Consider the following 15,051-nt stretch of genomic DNA (forward strand, 5'->3'; position numbering starts at 1 on the left):
GAGTGCCTCTCTTCTCCGGATACATCGCTACGCCTCTGAAAGCATTTTCAACGAACTGTATCGTGCTCAAAGGAAACGCCTAGCATCCTAGCCGAGCCTCTGTTAGTATAGAATATACTTGTCCTCTCCAGAAGGAGGACAGGAGAAGCGGTGATCGCGCAAAACCGTTCACCGCGCGGCAAATTTCACTTGGGAGCGTTCCGCCTCTTTTCTCCGAGAAATCTACGCTCCTATGGACGGAAAATGAAATCCGATATTGTAATTCCACGCGCTTGTGTAACGCGAGCCTGCCGTTGAAAACGTCGAGGACGACGACGTGTGCGTCGCCCTTTTTCAAACACGACGCTGCTGCACTTCGTGAAATGAATTTAAAGCGCGGACGCCGCCACGGTGACGCGAACGTGAACGCGAGCGATATTAAAACACAAAACGGCCGAGTGTCAGAACAGAAATTCGCTAGAAACCACCGGCTACGCTTTATATGGTACACCTAATAATAACGCGGCGAGATCACGTGTTAGTTTAAATTCGACGCGTGAACGCTAAATGTGAAATTAGTTGTATCCCAAGTTATCTACGCCAAGTTTGAACTGCGAAGAAAGAAACGGTATACCGGGGCAGGATTAGCCTTTCAATGACGTTACCTCTCTTCCAACTTTCCACAACGTCTGAAAATTTTGGATCTTGTTCTTTGTTTTTTTTTCTTTCTTTCTTTCTTTCTTTCTTTCTTTCTTTCTTTTTTTTTTCTCTCCCAACGTCAAACAGTTCGCTCGCTCGTTTGCTCGCCAACAACGACGCCCGCTTGTCCGTTCGCTATTCCGTGAATAAATAATTGAACGAACATGCGCGTGCGAAAGCATGATGAAAATTTCAATCGATGGCTTTCTGTCCGTTCACTAGTTCAAAATTATTTATTGATCTTCTCTCTTTTTCACAGACTATTCCATACACTCTGTTTCACACTCCCTTCTTCCATCTCTGTTTCTTACAGTTTCCATCTCTGTTTTTCTCTATGGGAGTGGCCGCGAGTCCTGCGACAAGGAATTCTTTGCTCAGCTTCCATATTAACCTACTCGGAAATCTAGTTTCACCTCGCATTTTTGCGTCGCTAAAATGCTACTACGCCTGTTTGTCGGATCACAGGACTCGTTTCGCGGTTATAAAACGCGCGTTGATGTATCTGTTTCTTTCAACGGCATCATGCTTGGAGGGAAACGGGGAATGCGAATCTCTTCGCTTAATGTCTAATCTAGGTCAACGGAATATATGGAATCGTGTTGGAACATCGTGACTATAATATCTAGATTGATTAAATATATTCAGAATATTAGTGAAATTTGTTGGAGAACACATCTGAGAGGTAAATAATGGCGAAATCTATATTCTACTCTGTAAGAATTTCCATAACAAATAATTCACATTGAAATGAAGTGATATATACGTTACAATAAACTTCATCTCGCTTATAATGTTTCTTATGGATGAAAATTCCATTTTTGAAGGTACTGTCATGATAATATACATTGGCCCTTTGTTTACTACAAGTAAATTTCAACAAGTTGTGTATCGTGCTCAAAGAGGAGATATCCAACATCCTACTCAGTTTCCTTTCTGCTTTTGAGAGGAAAAGACAAATAAATGGGAAGATAGATAAATAAAACGTTATCTACTATTAAATTATATCATAATAAACATTATGCAATATGCAATATTTATAGTTATAAAGAATTTAAAGATTTGATATTAATATTTTTGATATTGAACCATTGAATTTCTCTATATTCAAATAAACAACTTCACATTAAGCATTTCAAATTATTCAATCATAATACAGTTATACAGTATAAATTGAATTACTTGATATTTATAATCATATGCTAAATTTGATCTTTGTGTAATTACAAGTATCTTTAAACGAACCATTCTTATTCAAATAAGAATTTCACAAAAACTATTTTTCATTCCATGTTACCATTTTATTCATATAAGTTTGCGGGACAAAGCAAGTTTGAATTTGCGCCTGCGAGTCAGAGATTCCGTTTTCTTTACTAGACTCAGCACATCCTTGTTCCTCTTTATACCTAGCTGGCAAGTCGCGCGTGTCAATAATACACATGCCTACTCCGTATATATGTATATGCAAATGCATGAGAAGACATGTAAATAAGCAATTCAAGTAACGTCAGGCATTGCTGCTAAATTACCCCACGAATCGATCATGCTTTTGTTGCATTTATTACAACGATAAATTCGAGAACGAGAGACGTCGAACATCGACCAGGAAGTAATAGACGAGTGATAAAGTTGAACGCGGGGAATTTTTATGAGTAAATCGATGTTGCACGCGGAAAGGGCAAAGCGGCGTGAGAGGGGAATAGCAGGCGATTAGGAAGGGGCTGAGAGAAAGAGGGAGGAGGATGGAATGAGAGGAACAGGAGGGAGCGAGAGTGTATTACAGGAAAGAGCAAGAAGAGACTCGATTGACCGAGGAGAAGGGAGAAACGATAGAGGAGTGAGAGAAAGAGGGAAAGAGAGAGGAAAGTAAAATGTGTGTACGCATATGTAAGAGCGACAAAGAAGGTGAAGAGGCAAAGGGCGCTAGAAATCTGGAGCGGGGATAGATCCGGGGGCTTTTGCGCTGTGCATGCGACCTTGAATGCTAGCCAGCCTAGACCTTGCCACAGCTCTTTCGCTCAGCTTGCCTAGTCCAGAGACCGCTTCACCTCTACATACATACATACATACATACAACATATATATTGTTGTTTGGAACGGCGGCCTAAATCCGATATCTCGCTTCCTCTTTCTTCTTACCTCGCCTATCCTATGGTTTGTGGCCACGCGCGATCACGACGATTACGTAAAGATGAAAACTCGAATAATTGTCAGTTGGATGTCTAGTCAGCTGGATAATTTTACTTTGAATCATGCACATTGTTGCGATTATTTCTAAAGTATAACAACGTTGCATTGTATATTGAAATTTGAACCTAGAATTTTGAATTAATGATGAATTTTGATCATATTTTGTTATACTTAAAATATGTATTATGAATTCTGTATGACTATTATTTAATGTAAGCAATACTTTTTCAATTTTTAATTCTATGTTAAATGGATTATACATATAATTCACATAATTATAAAATCTATAGATGGAAATGTATCTATATAAAATCTTAAATACTTAAAAAATATTGCATATTTACCGTGCAAATGTTAAAAGATAGCAGATTGCAGTTTGATTTTCTATTTTTACTCTTCTAATGATAAACTTGAATATTCTTTTCTAAATACAACCGATGACCTTTATCATATAAATAATATATATAAGTAAATTTCTGAAGAAGTATTTCTAATATATGCAGCTATAAACATTTACAGTAATATTGGATATTTCTTTAAATGATAGAAGAAAACATCATTCCATCATGTGACATATACATATATAGTACTGCAATATAAGATTTGTATTTAATCATCATGGAGAATGTAAATTATGTTTCTATTTATAATATTACAATTACGAGTAATACCTAGTTAAAATGTGATGTTCATAGTTTGCGATCCTCTTACTCGCTGGAGCGTTTGCATAGGTGGGATCATAACGGATCTTTGGTCGCGACCGCACCTAGAATTCAATGAATTCAACATAACTTTGCTGTTTATCCACTTCACTTTTTATGTTTTTGCCAAATTGTGCAGTTCTCAAGATTGCAACGGCATCTGTCTTGAGAATTGTGAGCTATTCGTTATCACGTGACTACAATTGCACCGGTTTTACACTAGGATGTTACCGATCACACGTACTATTGAAGTTCGTGACAAACTGCGCAAGATTGTTATTTTCATTTTATTTTTAATAAATATTTATAAGTGAGTTATTAAATTTATGATTTTTTCATTAAAATCATTATGATTGATTATTTAAGTGATTGATAATATTTTTCGAATATTTATAAATTGCAGAATATATAGGTAAGATAAATGTAATATTTTTATATATAAAATAATATTTATTCGAATATTATAATAAATATAATAATTTATATATATATATATATATATATATATACATCATTATAATTATTATTATGCTATTAATTTGTAATTAATACAAAATAAGAAATGTGAATATAAAAGAAGGAATATAGAATTTTGAATTTATTCGAACAAGAAAGAATTCCAATGTATAACACTGAAGTTATCGTTCAGTTCGTTATTGAATAATACAAGTTTCATAATTTTTTATATTACATTTAATTTTTTTCTAAGTATTAATATGATAATAATATTTGAAATTTTAATTTTATCTTAATGTGAAATCAAAATAGCACAGATTAAATTATTGTTTAACAAAAAAATCTTAATTTTATATATATATATATATACACATAGAAAGGGCACATAATGATGCATTATTTTATAATCGTATAAAATATAATATTAAATTAAATGAAATTTAATATTTTGATTATGATCTATCTATAGAATTTAATTTTTAATTAAACCGTCAGATATATATAAATAAATATTTTGTACTATATATATTGAAATATTGTTGAAATAATATTGAAATATATAAGTGCCAACATCTTGTGCCGGCACTGGGCTAGAATTCAAACGTGTGCCGCCCCATTCTTTCGCGTGTTATATCGCAGCGTGCAAATTTCAAATGATACGTTAATTCGTGTAGTGCGTGTTCGAAATTGGTGATTGTACAAGTTAACAATTTATAGTGAACAAAAATGTTAACTAAACGCAAAAACAACAAGTATATTCATAATTACAATTTTCCACTTACAAAACTTCGAAACGTGTATTGTATACAGTGCAAACATCAATTTATTTTTCAAGGTAATTATTGAATATTCGAATCACATTTACCGGCATTTTTTTTTTTTCATCCATTAATATCTTGTATACGTTAATAATACATAATACATTTGTTTGAAACTTTTTATTATTATAATAATTGTTTTGCGAAAATTTATTTGTGTATTTTTATAAATATACGTACCAATTAGTAATATTTTAGTAATAAATATATATGCAACATTATCTTGCACGTTGCTTTTCTTTATAAATATTAATGGTATGAATATTATTTTAAAGGTTAGAATAATAAGAGATTGATATTCTTAATATATATGTAAATATCATTATAAATATTTATTTGCAAAATATAATTTAAAAAAATATTGAAAAAGCTTGTTTATTTTGTTTGTTTCAGAATTTGTTCCTTTACGTGGTGTTATTCCTTTATTATTAGATTGTGGACATACAATATGTGACAAGTGTATGAAATTATTTGTTAATAAACCTTGTCCTCTATGTAATGTAGTTTCACAATGTGAAAATGATCATATACTTTCATTATCTTTACATATATATACATTAGGATTAATGGTCATGTCGCATAATCGACCAATTATTACCGATGATTTAGATATTTCTTTTTCTAAATTATCTACTTCTAAATCAAAGCAACAGTGCATAAAAGGTGTGTATCTTATTAAAAGATGATAAATTATTTTAAATCATATTTTAAATTAAAATAAAGTATGTCTTATTTCCAGGATTGTGTTATGAATGTGGAATTCAAGCAACTATAAAATGTCTACAATGCGTTGTTCTTTTTTGCAATATTTGTTATACAAAGGTATATTATTTAGTAAATAATTATGATTTTCTTAATATATTATTATTTGCTTTTGTTGGAATATATTATTATATATTTATAAATTCAGAAGAAATGACATTATATGATATAAAATAATATACAAACTATATCTTAAATAAATATTTGGATTTATATTTTTTGTTAGATTCATGGGAAAGCATTACAAAATCATACAAAAATAATGTTAACAGAAGACAATAATGAAAATTCTTTTACTATAAGAAATACGTGTTCAGAACGGTGTAATGAACCAGTAGGATATTATTGCCAAAATTGTGATATATCGGGTTGTTCACATTGTATGCTACGATCGCACAAAACACATATTTATCAACCATTACTTAAGAAGGTTTGTATTATATAAATATGATATAATATGATTTAATTATTTATCAATACATTTTAAAGAAATAATATGTTTTTATTTTAATATTTATCAGAATGAAGAAATGCTGGAAGAATTCTATAAAATCTTTGATGACGTGTCCGAGAACTTCAAGAGAATTCAACAGGCGCAAAAGGTAAGTTTGAACTAATTTTCTGTATGTTTTAATCAAAAAGTTACTAGATATTTGAAAAAATTATTAGAAATTATGTTGCATGTGTCATAAGAAATTATCCATATTAAATGATAAATAAATAATTTTATTTTATATTTACGATATAATATTGAATATAAATATAAACTTTAAGAATTAATTTATCACAATATATAATTTTAATTATAGAAATTTTTTTCTTAAAAGGGGGGAAAATTTTTCTAAATTAATTTGTTATATATTTGTTTATCATTGAATATGTTATATTTAACAAATTAAAGAGCAATATTCTTTGAAATGCATGTTATAATTTTCTATAAAGTATATTAAATCTTGTTATAAATAACTACACTGTACAAATATGACTAGAGGGGAAAGAGAAATACTTATTGACATTATCGATTATCCGTGTTCGTTCGCATTTATAATTGTTTTAAGGGCTTGAATAATTAGATATAACATTTAAATATTTCATCGTGATAAAATAATTTGATTTCTTCATCAGTAGAGATCTTATAAAAAAATTTTTCTTATACTCTAAAAAAAAAATATATATATATATATAAAAAGAAAATCACACATAAATATATAACAAAAATATTGCACATTTTTAAGTTTCACAAAATTTCTTCACATCCGAAGATATTTAAGTGACACAACCTATAATCATTCGTTGCTATTTATAACAAATAATGGCAACAAAGATACGGTAAATGCATGCTAGATTTAAACCAGCAAAATTACAATAATTTAACAAACTAAAATAATTATAAATTAGTTGTATCAATCATTTTTTTTCTCTTGTTGCTTATCCTTGAGCTTTTCTTTTTCTTTCTCTTTCTCTTTTTCTTTCTCTTCCTGCTGCTTCTTCAACTTTTTCTCTTTCAATTTCGCTTCCATTTCCTTAAACTTGATTTCCAAATACCGATCTACCTCTGGACCGGTGAAATCCTCCGGAAATTTTGGCATTATCGGCAGTATATACTTGTAAAGTCGTTCATTTAACACGTACAATTGAGTCGTAGTTTCGCATTTAACATTGAACCACCAGTCACACGTCAACGCCACTTGACTGAATATCGTACCATTCGGGCATAAAAACGATGATTTACCACCGTTAAGATCACAATAATGCCATACCTGAAAGAACAACATTATCATTATTACACGAGTTTTCGGAATAGGTTTAAAAGTTTTTGTTTCGATTTATATTTATATATTTTTACATTAGGAATAGTTCTATGTTTACCATGTTTAATCAGAAAAAGAGAGAGAGAGAGAGAGAAGGGAAAAAAAAAAAAAAGAAAATACAGCGTTCCCCGAATTGGTAATCCTCTTACCTATCTCCTCATCTATAAACATTCTATTTAAAAGAATGATTGATAAGTTTCTTTACTTGGAATCGTTGTTACCTTCTCCTTTTCCGAGATATCTTCGCATCAACAAATCGGGAAACACTGAAACATTACCTGGCATCCGGTCTCTGGATCGCCAAAGAATCCTTTATACCGTTGTTCCTTGCAACTAAAATTCGTACGCGGTATACTGGAATAAGCTGGATAATCCACATTAGCCTTTCCTCGTGTAGCCCCATACTTCAATCTTGTCTGTGGAACAGTTTGCTTCGAGGTCGAAACCTTGTCGGGCTCCGTGTGATAAGTGTAAAGCGTCGGGCTCTCCGTGGTAAGATACGGCAAGGGAAATTGTTCTTTCTGCAATATATCCTCCCTTACGTCTTCCGTGATCGCGTAAGAATGATCGATAGGAGGCTCATCAGGCTGCGGTCTGATCGTAGGTAGGAATGTCTCTTTGTATCTGGTCGGTATCTCTTGCACCACGGGGATATAATATTCGATCACGTTCTTCGTCAAACTGTTCGCGTTGTAACCCGGTCGAGGCGATCCTTTCGGTCTCCCTTCTTCCTCGTACGAGGTTGCCTTGTATCGTTCAGGGTCGTCGGTCAGGTATATCGGATTGGGCGTAGCCTGAAATCTCGACTCCGTTATCACTTTCGGCCTCGTATGCGGCCGTACTTTGGCCGCTGGCTTCTGCGGCACCCTTGCCGCTACTACCTGCGTTAGAGGAGGCGCCTGTATCTGGGGGAATTCTTCTTTCTTCGTGTTGTGCAGAATATTCAGTATCTCGACCAACGTCCTCAAGCTATTATCTATATTGTCGTTGTTCAACGATTCTGGCAAACGTTCGCTCAATTGGAAGCTCTCCATTATCTGCTCGAGATTCACGTTAGGATTTCGTGGCAATTGAGGGAGCAACGACGGTTGCTTCAATCCAGGTATCAGTTCCAACGTGTTTGGGTAGACAGGAACTTGGCGATGATCTTGGAAATCCTTGATTGGATAATTAATAGGGGCGTTGCTACCCGTTGCTCTCACGTTGTTATAATCCAGAACGTAGTCATCCCGAAGATCACCACCGTGGACAGGTTTGCTCGGTTGCTTCCTGGTCGGGTGTTCCCTGCCGTTGGAGGTGTAAGGTCGCAACGGTCTCGCGTTTCCATAGTATCTGTTCTCCTTCCGGGAGTTCTGAGCGTTGGTTACCGTCGGTATTTCAGGATACGCTATTTTTTGATCCTGATACGGCGTCGACTCGTATTCGTAATTGATCTTCTCCGAGTTGTATCTGACGGGCGTGAAGTAATCGTTGTCGACCCCCACGTTTCTCGGGTCGTATTGAACCGATGGGACGAACTTCTCTTGATTCCGCGCGCTCGCGCGATAATTATTCTCCCTTCGTGGCCCCGTGTACGCCCTGGCGAATTGCGGATTCGCCTGTTGATTTTTTCTCACCAGGGGGATAACTTGTTGCGCGTCATTCGCGGATGCTCCTTGTGAGATCGGTGGTTGACGGTCGTTTACGAAGTTGTGGGCCACGTAGAATGTCATGTAGGGTATCAGTCTTCTGTACCTTTCTTTGAACTCCTCCTTGAACTCTTCCAGCGTGATATTCGACGACGATTCGTCATCTTCCTCGTCTGTTACGATCCTCGTCGAGTTTGAATCGGAAGGTGCCGCGTTCCTCGCTGTGGATAACACTGAAACAAGTAAATCGTAAATTGGCTTCTTTCTCTTAAAATTAGCTGCAAAATCTAGCGTATTTTCATCTTCTCGCGATTCAAAAGAAAAAAAAAACATTCAAATTAACATCTAAGTCACGTCTGAATTAATTCAATAATTTAAAAATTCGAGAAGAATTACAAGACTACGCGAAACAAGTTATCTCTCGATCGTTATGCTCTAATTACTACCTTCTGACGAAAAATAAGAAAGGAGCATCTAAAGAGGAAAGACAAGGCAAATAAAAGAAGGTATCGTGATGATACCTTTCATATACTCGATCTTTTAAAAAGTCACCAACGTTATGTATCGCTTACTTCTTTCCTTTCCTCTCAATCTCAATCTCGTCCCCTCCCCTCCCTCGTGGCTACGTGCGAAGTAATGCCGCGTGTGCCGCACTTCGCCACTGGTTGAAATTAAATTAGGAGGAAAATATTCGGAGAGCCGGCGCTTTTGCACCGGGATAGCAAGAATATAAAGGCTATCCCCGCGTGTATGCACACTCACACGCGTTCAAAATCACGAGCGAATTCACTGGTCTATCTATTTCAGCATACGCTTGTGTATGTATGCACTCGCGGAGGATATATTCGCTCTGGCACGTTCGAGCGGTGCAACCACTAAAAACGTACCAATCCTCGGCCAACTGAGCTCAACCCTCGACCCTACGCGTGTACAACTACGGTTAACTCCCTCCCCGTCTTGCTCGATCGTACAGGACGGCTCGATCTTTCGGGTGTTGCGATAGACGTGGTTTCATCGGATTTCGGGAAATGAACTTTGCTCGATCGATTTTCCCCAATTTTATACCGTGTTTAGCAACCAATTATGCTTCTCCTTTTATTTTTTCATTCGTGATTCGTTTTTTTTTCTATTATTAACTATATTTTTATTAAATATATTTTCTATATATATTAAATATATATTCTATTATTAACTATATTTTTATTAAATATATTTTCTATTATTAACTATATGGATAGAGAGGGTAGAAAATGTTGCCGTTGATTTTATGATAAGATTTTAAGATTTTGATCGATTTGTCAATTAACTTTTCGACAAGTGTTGGACATATTATTCTAATTTAAGATTTTCCTCCTTCATCGAATGATACGTATATAATTGCGAATTGAAATTATCTGAAACAAAATTTCCTTTAGTTTAATTAAAATAAAATTTGTAACGTTTCCATTGGATCAAATCTATTCGGGGTTTGTCGCGTTTTCGAATTTTTCAACGCGCTTATTAACGCGCGTAATAGAGATTTCTCCCCCGTGGGGAGAAGATTTTTATAAACCGATTATTCGGTTGGCGATGTAACGAAGTAACGAGAGACGAGATGCTATCGTTTTATCGCGGCCAGGAGATAGAGACAAAGGGAGAGAGCGAGAGGTCGTGGCGCACATCAAAGGGACGCGACCGTGTCTCTCTGTTACGGGCGGATACACACTCGACCTGGAAATCCAATTCGATTCTGCATGAAATGAGTCTGGAAACTCTCTCTCTCTCTCTCTCGTTCTCGCTTTATTAATTCTGTCAGTACGGAAACGTGATTGAAAAATCCGCAAAGCGCGTGTTGCCACGAGGCCAACAACACGCCCATCCAGTTTCTCTCTAAAGAGGTGCTCGTCCCGAAAATTTACAAAGCGCCCGTGTCCATCTGCATAAAGATGCGCGCGATCCTTCGGGCTAAGTGGACACTCCACGCTCTCTCGCGGTTTCAACCTTTTCTCGCGAGAATTCGATTCTGGACAGCTTGTTTAAGGCGGTGTTTACACTCGCGTTTCCACCCACTCGAGAGGAAATCTCGTTTTTTCCCTTGTTTTCTCGAGAAATGTTTAGAATACATCTCGGTTTCGGATTGTTTCGAGGTTGTTTTTCCCTCCCGTGTTTTGGTGGACGGATGGCTGTTCTCTTTTTCTTTTCTTCTTTTTTCTAGATTTGATCAGATCGTTTGGGATCTAGATTTAGGAAGATTTATCCTCGATGGAACATATTTCTTTTTTATGATAAATTTGAAAGAACGTGAAATTTCACGTTAGTTAAAAGTTAGAGAGAGAGAGAGAGGAAAAGTTTGATGGTATTTTAGAAACCACGTGGATGAGAAGATACTTAGGTGGAATTATTTGTCAAATTAATATAAATATATTCCATATATTCGAACTTTTTAAAAATTTACATTCAAGTGTTAATCATATAACTGGTTATGATAAACCCGTTTCCCACAGCTGTTCAATTTTTTATCATTACCTTATTCTCGCAATTTCCCTCTCTATTTCTCCCTCTCTCTCTCTTCGACCTCGTTTTTTTCTCCACCGTTTCATTCAAACAGTGGCAAATATTAATTTACTCGATCCACGGGAATCACGCTCGCGTAATATTTCCAGCGGGAAAGGCAAGTACAGTAGACCCTCGAAATTCAAACACAATCCGTTCCAGGAGACCGGTTGTTCAATCTTCGAGTTGTTCGAATTTCGAATTAAATTCTTCCATTTGAAACGATATAAATTTCAAACAGTGGAAATTTACTCGATACAAGACATTTTAAACGGCTATTTCGATCCAATATTTTTATCTATAAAATATTACATGCTTATAAAAATATTCTATAATATCAATTAATCGATAATTTTCCTTCAATCTGTTATTTTTTATCGTTAACTTTATCTATTTTTTTTTTTTTTAATATTTTTCAATCAAATCATTCCATCGTTAAATTATTTAACATATTTACGTAAAATGATTTTTTTATTTTTTTCTCTTCAAATCTCCAATCTTTCTCAAAAAAAAAAAAGGGAATTTTTTAGTTCTCGAGTTTGCAAGCAAAATTTACAAACAAGATTAATTTTTCCACTTAAAGAATTTTCGTTTTCCACGAAATGAGATACGAGGATTTATCTCGTTCGGTATCGGTTTATGACACGGCCCTTCGTCTTCTGCCGCTGACAATAAATAAAACTACGGTCGCAGTAATTTTGGCCGGGCGGCGAAATTGAGAATATACGTTATCCTGTTTTCCATAGGCGATATCAATTGTTCGTACCAGTTGTTCCCTATTCTGCTCGCGCGTCTCTGAATTACGATTGTAACGATTGCCTTGTATTACCTCCGGCCTGGCTATCGATGAATTTTTGTTTATTTCATATCCTCGAACCGCGAACAAGACAGAATGGACAAGCGACGCGACGATTGTCGAATGAAATTTTTGCTTTTCTCTCTCTTTTTTTTTTTATTATTTTCAATTGTAGCTTCTATATAATAAATCGCGAAATACATTTCATCGGTGGATCTCGATTCTTCGCTTCTCTCTGTCGTTCGTTTGAAAACTTGGTGACGCGTTTTGTGCCGTTATTTATTTACTTTTATAGGGGCAGAATTAAGTGCTGTTGTTGAAATTTTCCAAGAATTGAAGGAGCTTTTGGGAAATTTTCTCTTAATTTAATTAAAACGAAGAATTAAAAATTAATTGTAAATAAGTAAGGGGAATAGAATTATCGTTTAAAATTTCCAAAAATACCTCGTAGAAAGATCGAAGGAAATATTTTCAATAAAAGAAGATTTTATATTTTTAATATCGATATCAATCAAACTTGTATCACACATTCTCTCTTCAATCCCTTTCTAACTCTCATCGAAATTCATATCCCAGAAAAATCCCTGCCTCCGGACAAAACGTTCGAACGAGGTTGCAAAATTTTGAACGCGACATGCCAACCAATCCCTCCTCCTCTCCTCCGCAATTGAAAGTAACAAATTATCGATTTCGATCGGGTTCTCCACGGATTGATTAGCCGCCTGTGTCTCTCTTTTCGTTGCACAAACGACTCCCCATTCGATCGGGGCTGGATTTCTACGTTTGCGCAACATATTGTTTGCGGAGGGCCGTCGACACGGGAAACCGACGTGTCTGGCAATGTCGGTCCCCGATTCATCGATATCTCGATACGGAATATTAATTGGCGGCTATTGGTCTCCCGGATTACGTTATTTCGAACGCACGTGACCCGGAATCGTGACGAATTCGGGTTTCATTGCGTGACAACTGCGAAGTGGATGCAAACGGAATTTGAACTCACACGTATACTCTCTGTGTATCCATCTTTCGAATCGTTTCCCTTTTTCCCATCGCGGATCTTGAACGATTAGGAAAAATAATTAAAGCTAACGTCTTCTCCTGGAGGACTCTAATAAATAAATAAATCTTCGTTCATAACTTTGTTATCTCTTACCTCTTATCTCTTTAATTCGAGTTACTTTTTTTCTTTTTCTTATTTTGGCAAGCGTTTTAATAATCGTTAGATAGATGTCGTAAATCTCAAAAGTGATTGTAAACTGTTACTCATATTTTAATTTTCTCGATGAGGATCAACAATTTCTCGTACGTGATTTCGAAACGAAATTCCCTTTCTTCCTCTCCCTTCCCTTCCAACTTCATCAAATTACAAACAACCCCCGAAACGGCGAAAACAATTCTCTCGAAAATTCAGCGAATCCGTCCCTGGCGTATCCTCTGATAAATAAAAGTTCTCTCTGAAAGGAAAAAAGAAAAAGAGGGGAGAGGAGGGAGAGAGAGGAAGGGTCGGATTGTAAACCGTATTTTGCCTCGTCGAGTGGGCGTGTAATGACCCTTTCGCTTTCGCATCGCGTGCATGTAATTACCTTCGTTACGGTTGCACACGGCCTAGGTATTTTCGTTTTTCCTTTCCGGTGTACATATATATGCGCGCGAATCGTATCGTGCCAAGATACGAGAGGAATAACGCTTTATAATTGCGCGTTATTAAAAGCCCTCCATTTAAAATTTCGTGAATTGGGCGTATCGAAAAAAAGGCGGGCATCGAGTAAAGCGATTAACCCCGGATAAATGAGGTTTTTAACGATGATGATCGTTCCTGTAATCCAGAGTATCGATAATTGTTGATGATTGTTGTCCTCCCCTCTTCCTCCCTCTTTTGTGGATTCACCACTCGTCTTTTCAAGGCCGTTCGGGGGATCTTTGTCCCTGAGAAATTAATATAAGTTTGTAGAATAATTAATGTAAGTTTGTTTTTTTTTTTTTTGGCGCGCACAGATTGACATTTTTTTAACGAAATTCTTTTCAAGAAGGAATTTTCGAATTATTAGGTTTTTAACAGGTTTTTTTTAACGATTGTTTGGAAATTATTAGCATTGTATTCGAATAAGAATTGTAGATTCGAGAAAAGATTTAATATCGAAGAAAAATGTTATCTTGTTTAAAAGATATTAGGTTAATAGTAATTAGCATCTTCAGCTTAGTAGTATCCTTGGGAATTAATTCAGAAATTTTATTCATCTTATTCATTTTAAAGACAAAATTTTTGAATTATACGTAGAAGATTTTTATGTATAATTCCAGAAAGGAAAAGACATCCTTCGTAATGTGCATTCGAAATATTTCTGGCACGGTTGATTCAATTTGGCCAAAATTGTTTGTACGGCCAAAGAATAGTTTGAAACATCGATAATGAATTTAAAGCGGATCGGTATTTCGCGTGTTGCGATTGCGGTAGAACGAATTGTTTTAATGAAAAGTTTATCAACCGTTGTTGTTGTTTTGCGATTTATTCCATATATATATATATATATATTTTTTTCCTTTCTTTTCGAGATTCAGACCGTTTAAATTTGGTTAAAGTTAATTCTTAGAACAGTTTCACGATGGATTGGAAGGAATGTATGAACTAACAACGACGTGTAGTCAAATTACTTTATGCAAGTTGAATTCAAATTAGCA

General features: G+C 35.1%; 2 protein-coding genes and 1 long non-coding RNA gene across 5 annotated transcripts in view; 1 reads left to right on the plus strand and 2 right to left on the minus strand.

Moving 5' to 3' along the window:
- Positions 1-1,915: 1,915 nt before the first annotated feature.
- Positions 1,916-3,668, minus strand: LOC122716252. Its single transcript, XR_006346983.1, has 3 exons — positions 3,537-3,668; positions 3,210-3,454; positions 1,916-2,990 (listed from the first exon to the last, which is right to left on the minus strand). It is a non-coding gene; the product is annotated as an uncharacterized LOC122716252 (long non-coding RNA).
- Positions 3,669-4,600: 932 nt separating this feature from the next.
- The window catches only part of LOC122716248 (RING finger protein 17), a 216,587-nt gene continuing 206,136 nt past the window's right edge, over positions 4,601-15,051 (plus strand). The window contains exons 1-5 of one of the 2 annotated variants that reach the window (XM_043939145.1): positions 4,601-4,857; positions 5,234-5,503; positions 5,580-5,662; positions 5,829-6,032; positions 6,124-6,204. In XM_043939145.1, the coding sequence (XP_043795080.1) occupies positions 4,749-4,857; positions 5,234-5,503; positions 5,580-5,662; positions 5,829-6,032; positions 6,124-6,204 (747 nt within the window). In that variant the 5' untranslated portion in view covers positions 4,601-4,748. Of the gene's footprint in view, positions 4,858-5,233; positions 5,504-5,563; positions 5,663-5,828; positions 6,033-6,123; positions 6,205-15,051 lie in introns of those variants that run through there. The other variant, XM_043939146.1, reaches the window with a different exon arrangement.
- Positions 6,822-15,051, minus strand: part of LOC122716249 — a 47,177-nt gene continuing 38,947 nt past the window's right edge. Inside the window, exons 2-4 of one of the 2 annotated variants that reach the window (XM_043939149.1) lie at positions 8,295-9,274; positions 7,692-8,207; positions 6,822-7,362 (exon numbers count right to left, since the gene is read on the minus strand). In XM_043939149.1, the coding sequence (XP_043795084.1) occupies positions 7,006-7,362; positions 7,692-8,207; positions 8,295-9,274 (1,853 nt within the window). In that variant the 3' untranslated portion in view covers positions 6,822-7,005. Of the gene's footprint in view, positions 7,363-7,691; positions 9,275-15,051 lie in introns of both variants that reach the window. The other variant, XM_043939148.1, reaches the window with a different exon arrangement.

The sequence above is a fragment of the Apis laboriosa genome, unplaced genomic scaffold (assembly GCF_014066325.1).
Source record: "Apis laboriosa isolate Shangri-la unplaced genomic scaffold, ASM1406632v1 scaffold43_cov150, whole genome shotgun sequence".
NCBI classification, from domain to species: Eukaryota; Metazoa; Arthropoda; class Insecta; order Hymenoptera; family Apidae; genus Apis; species Apis laboriosa.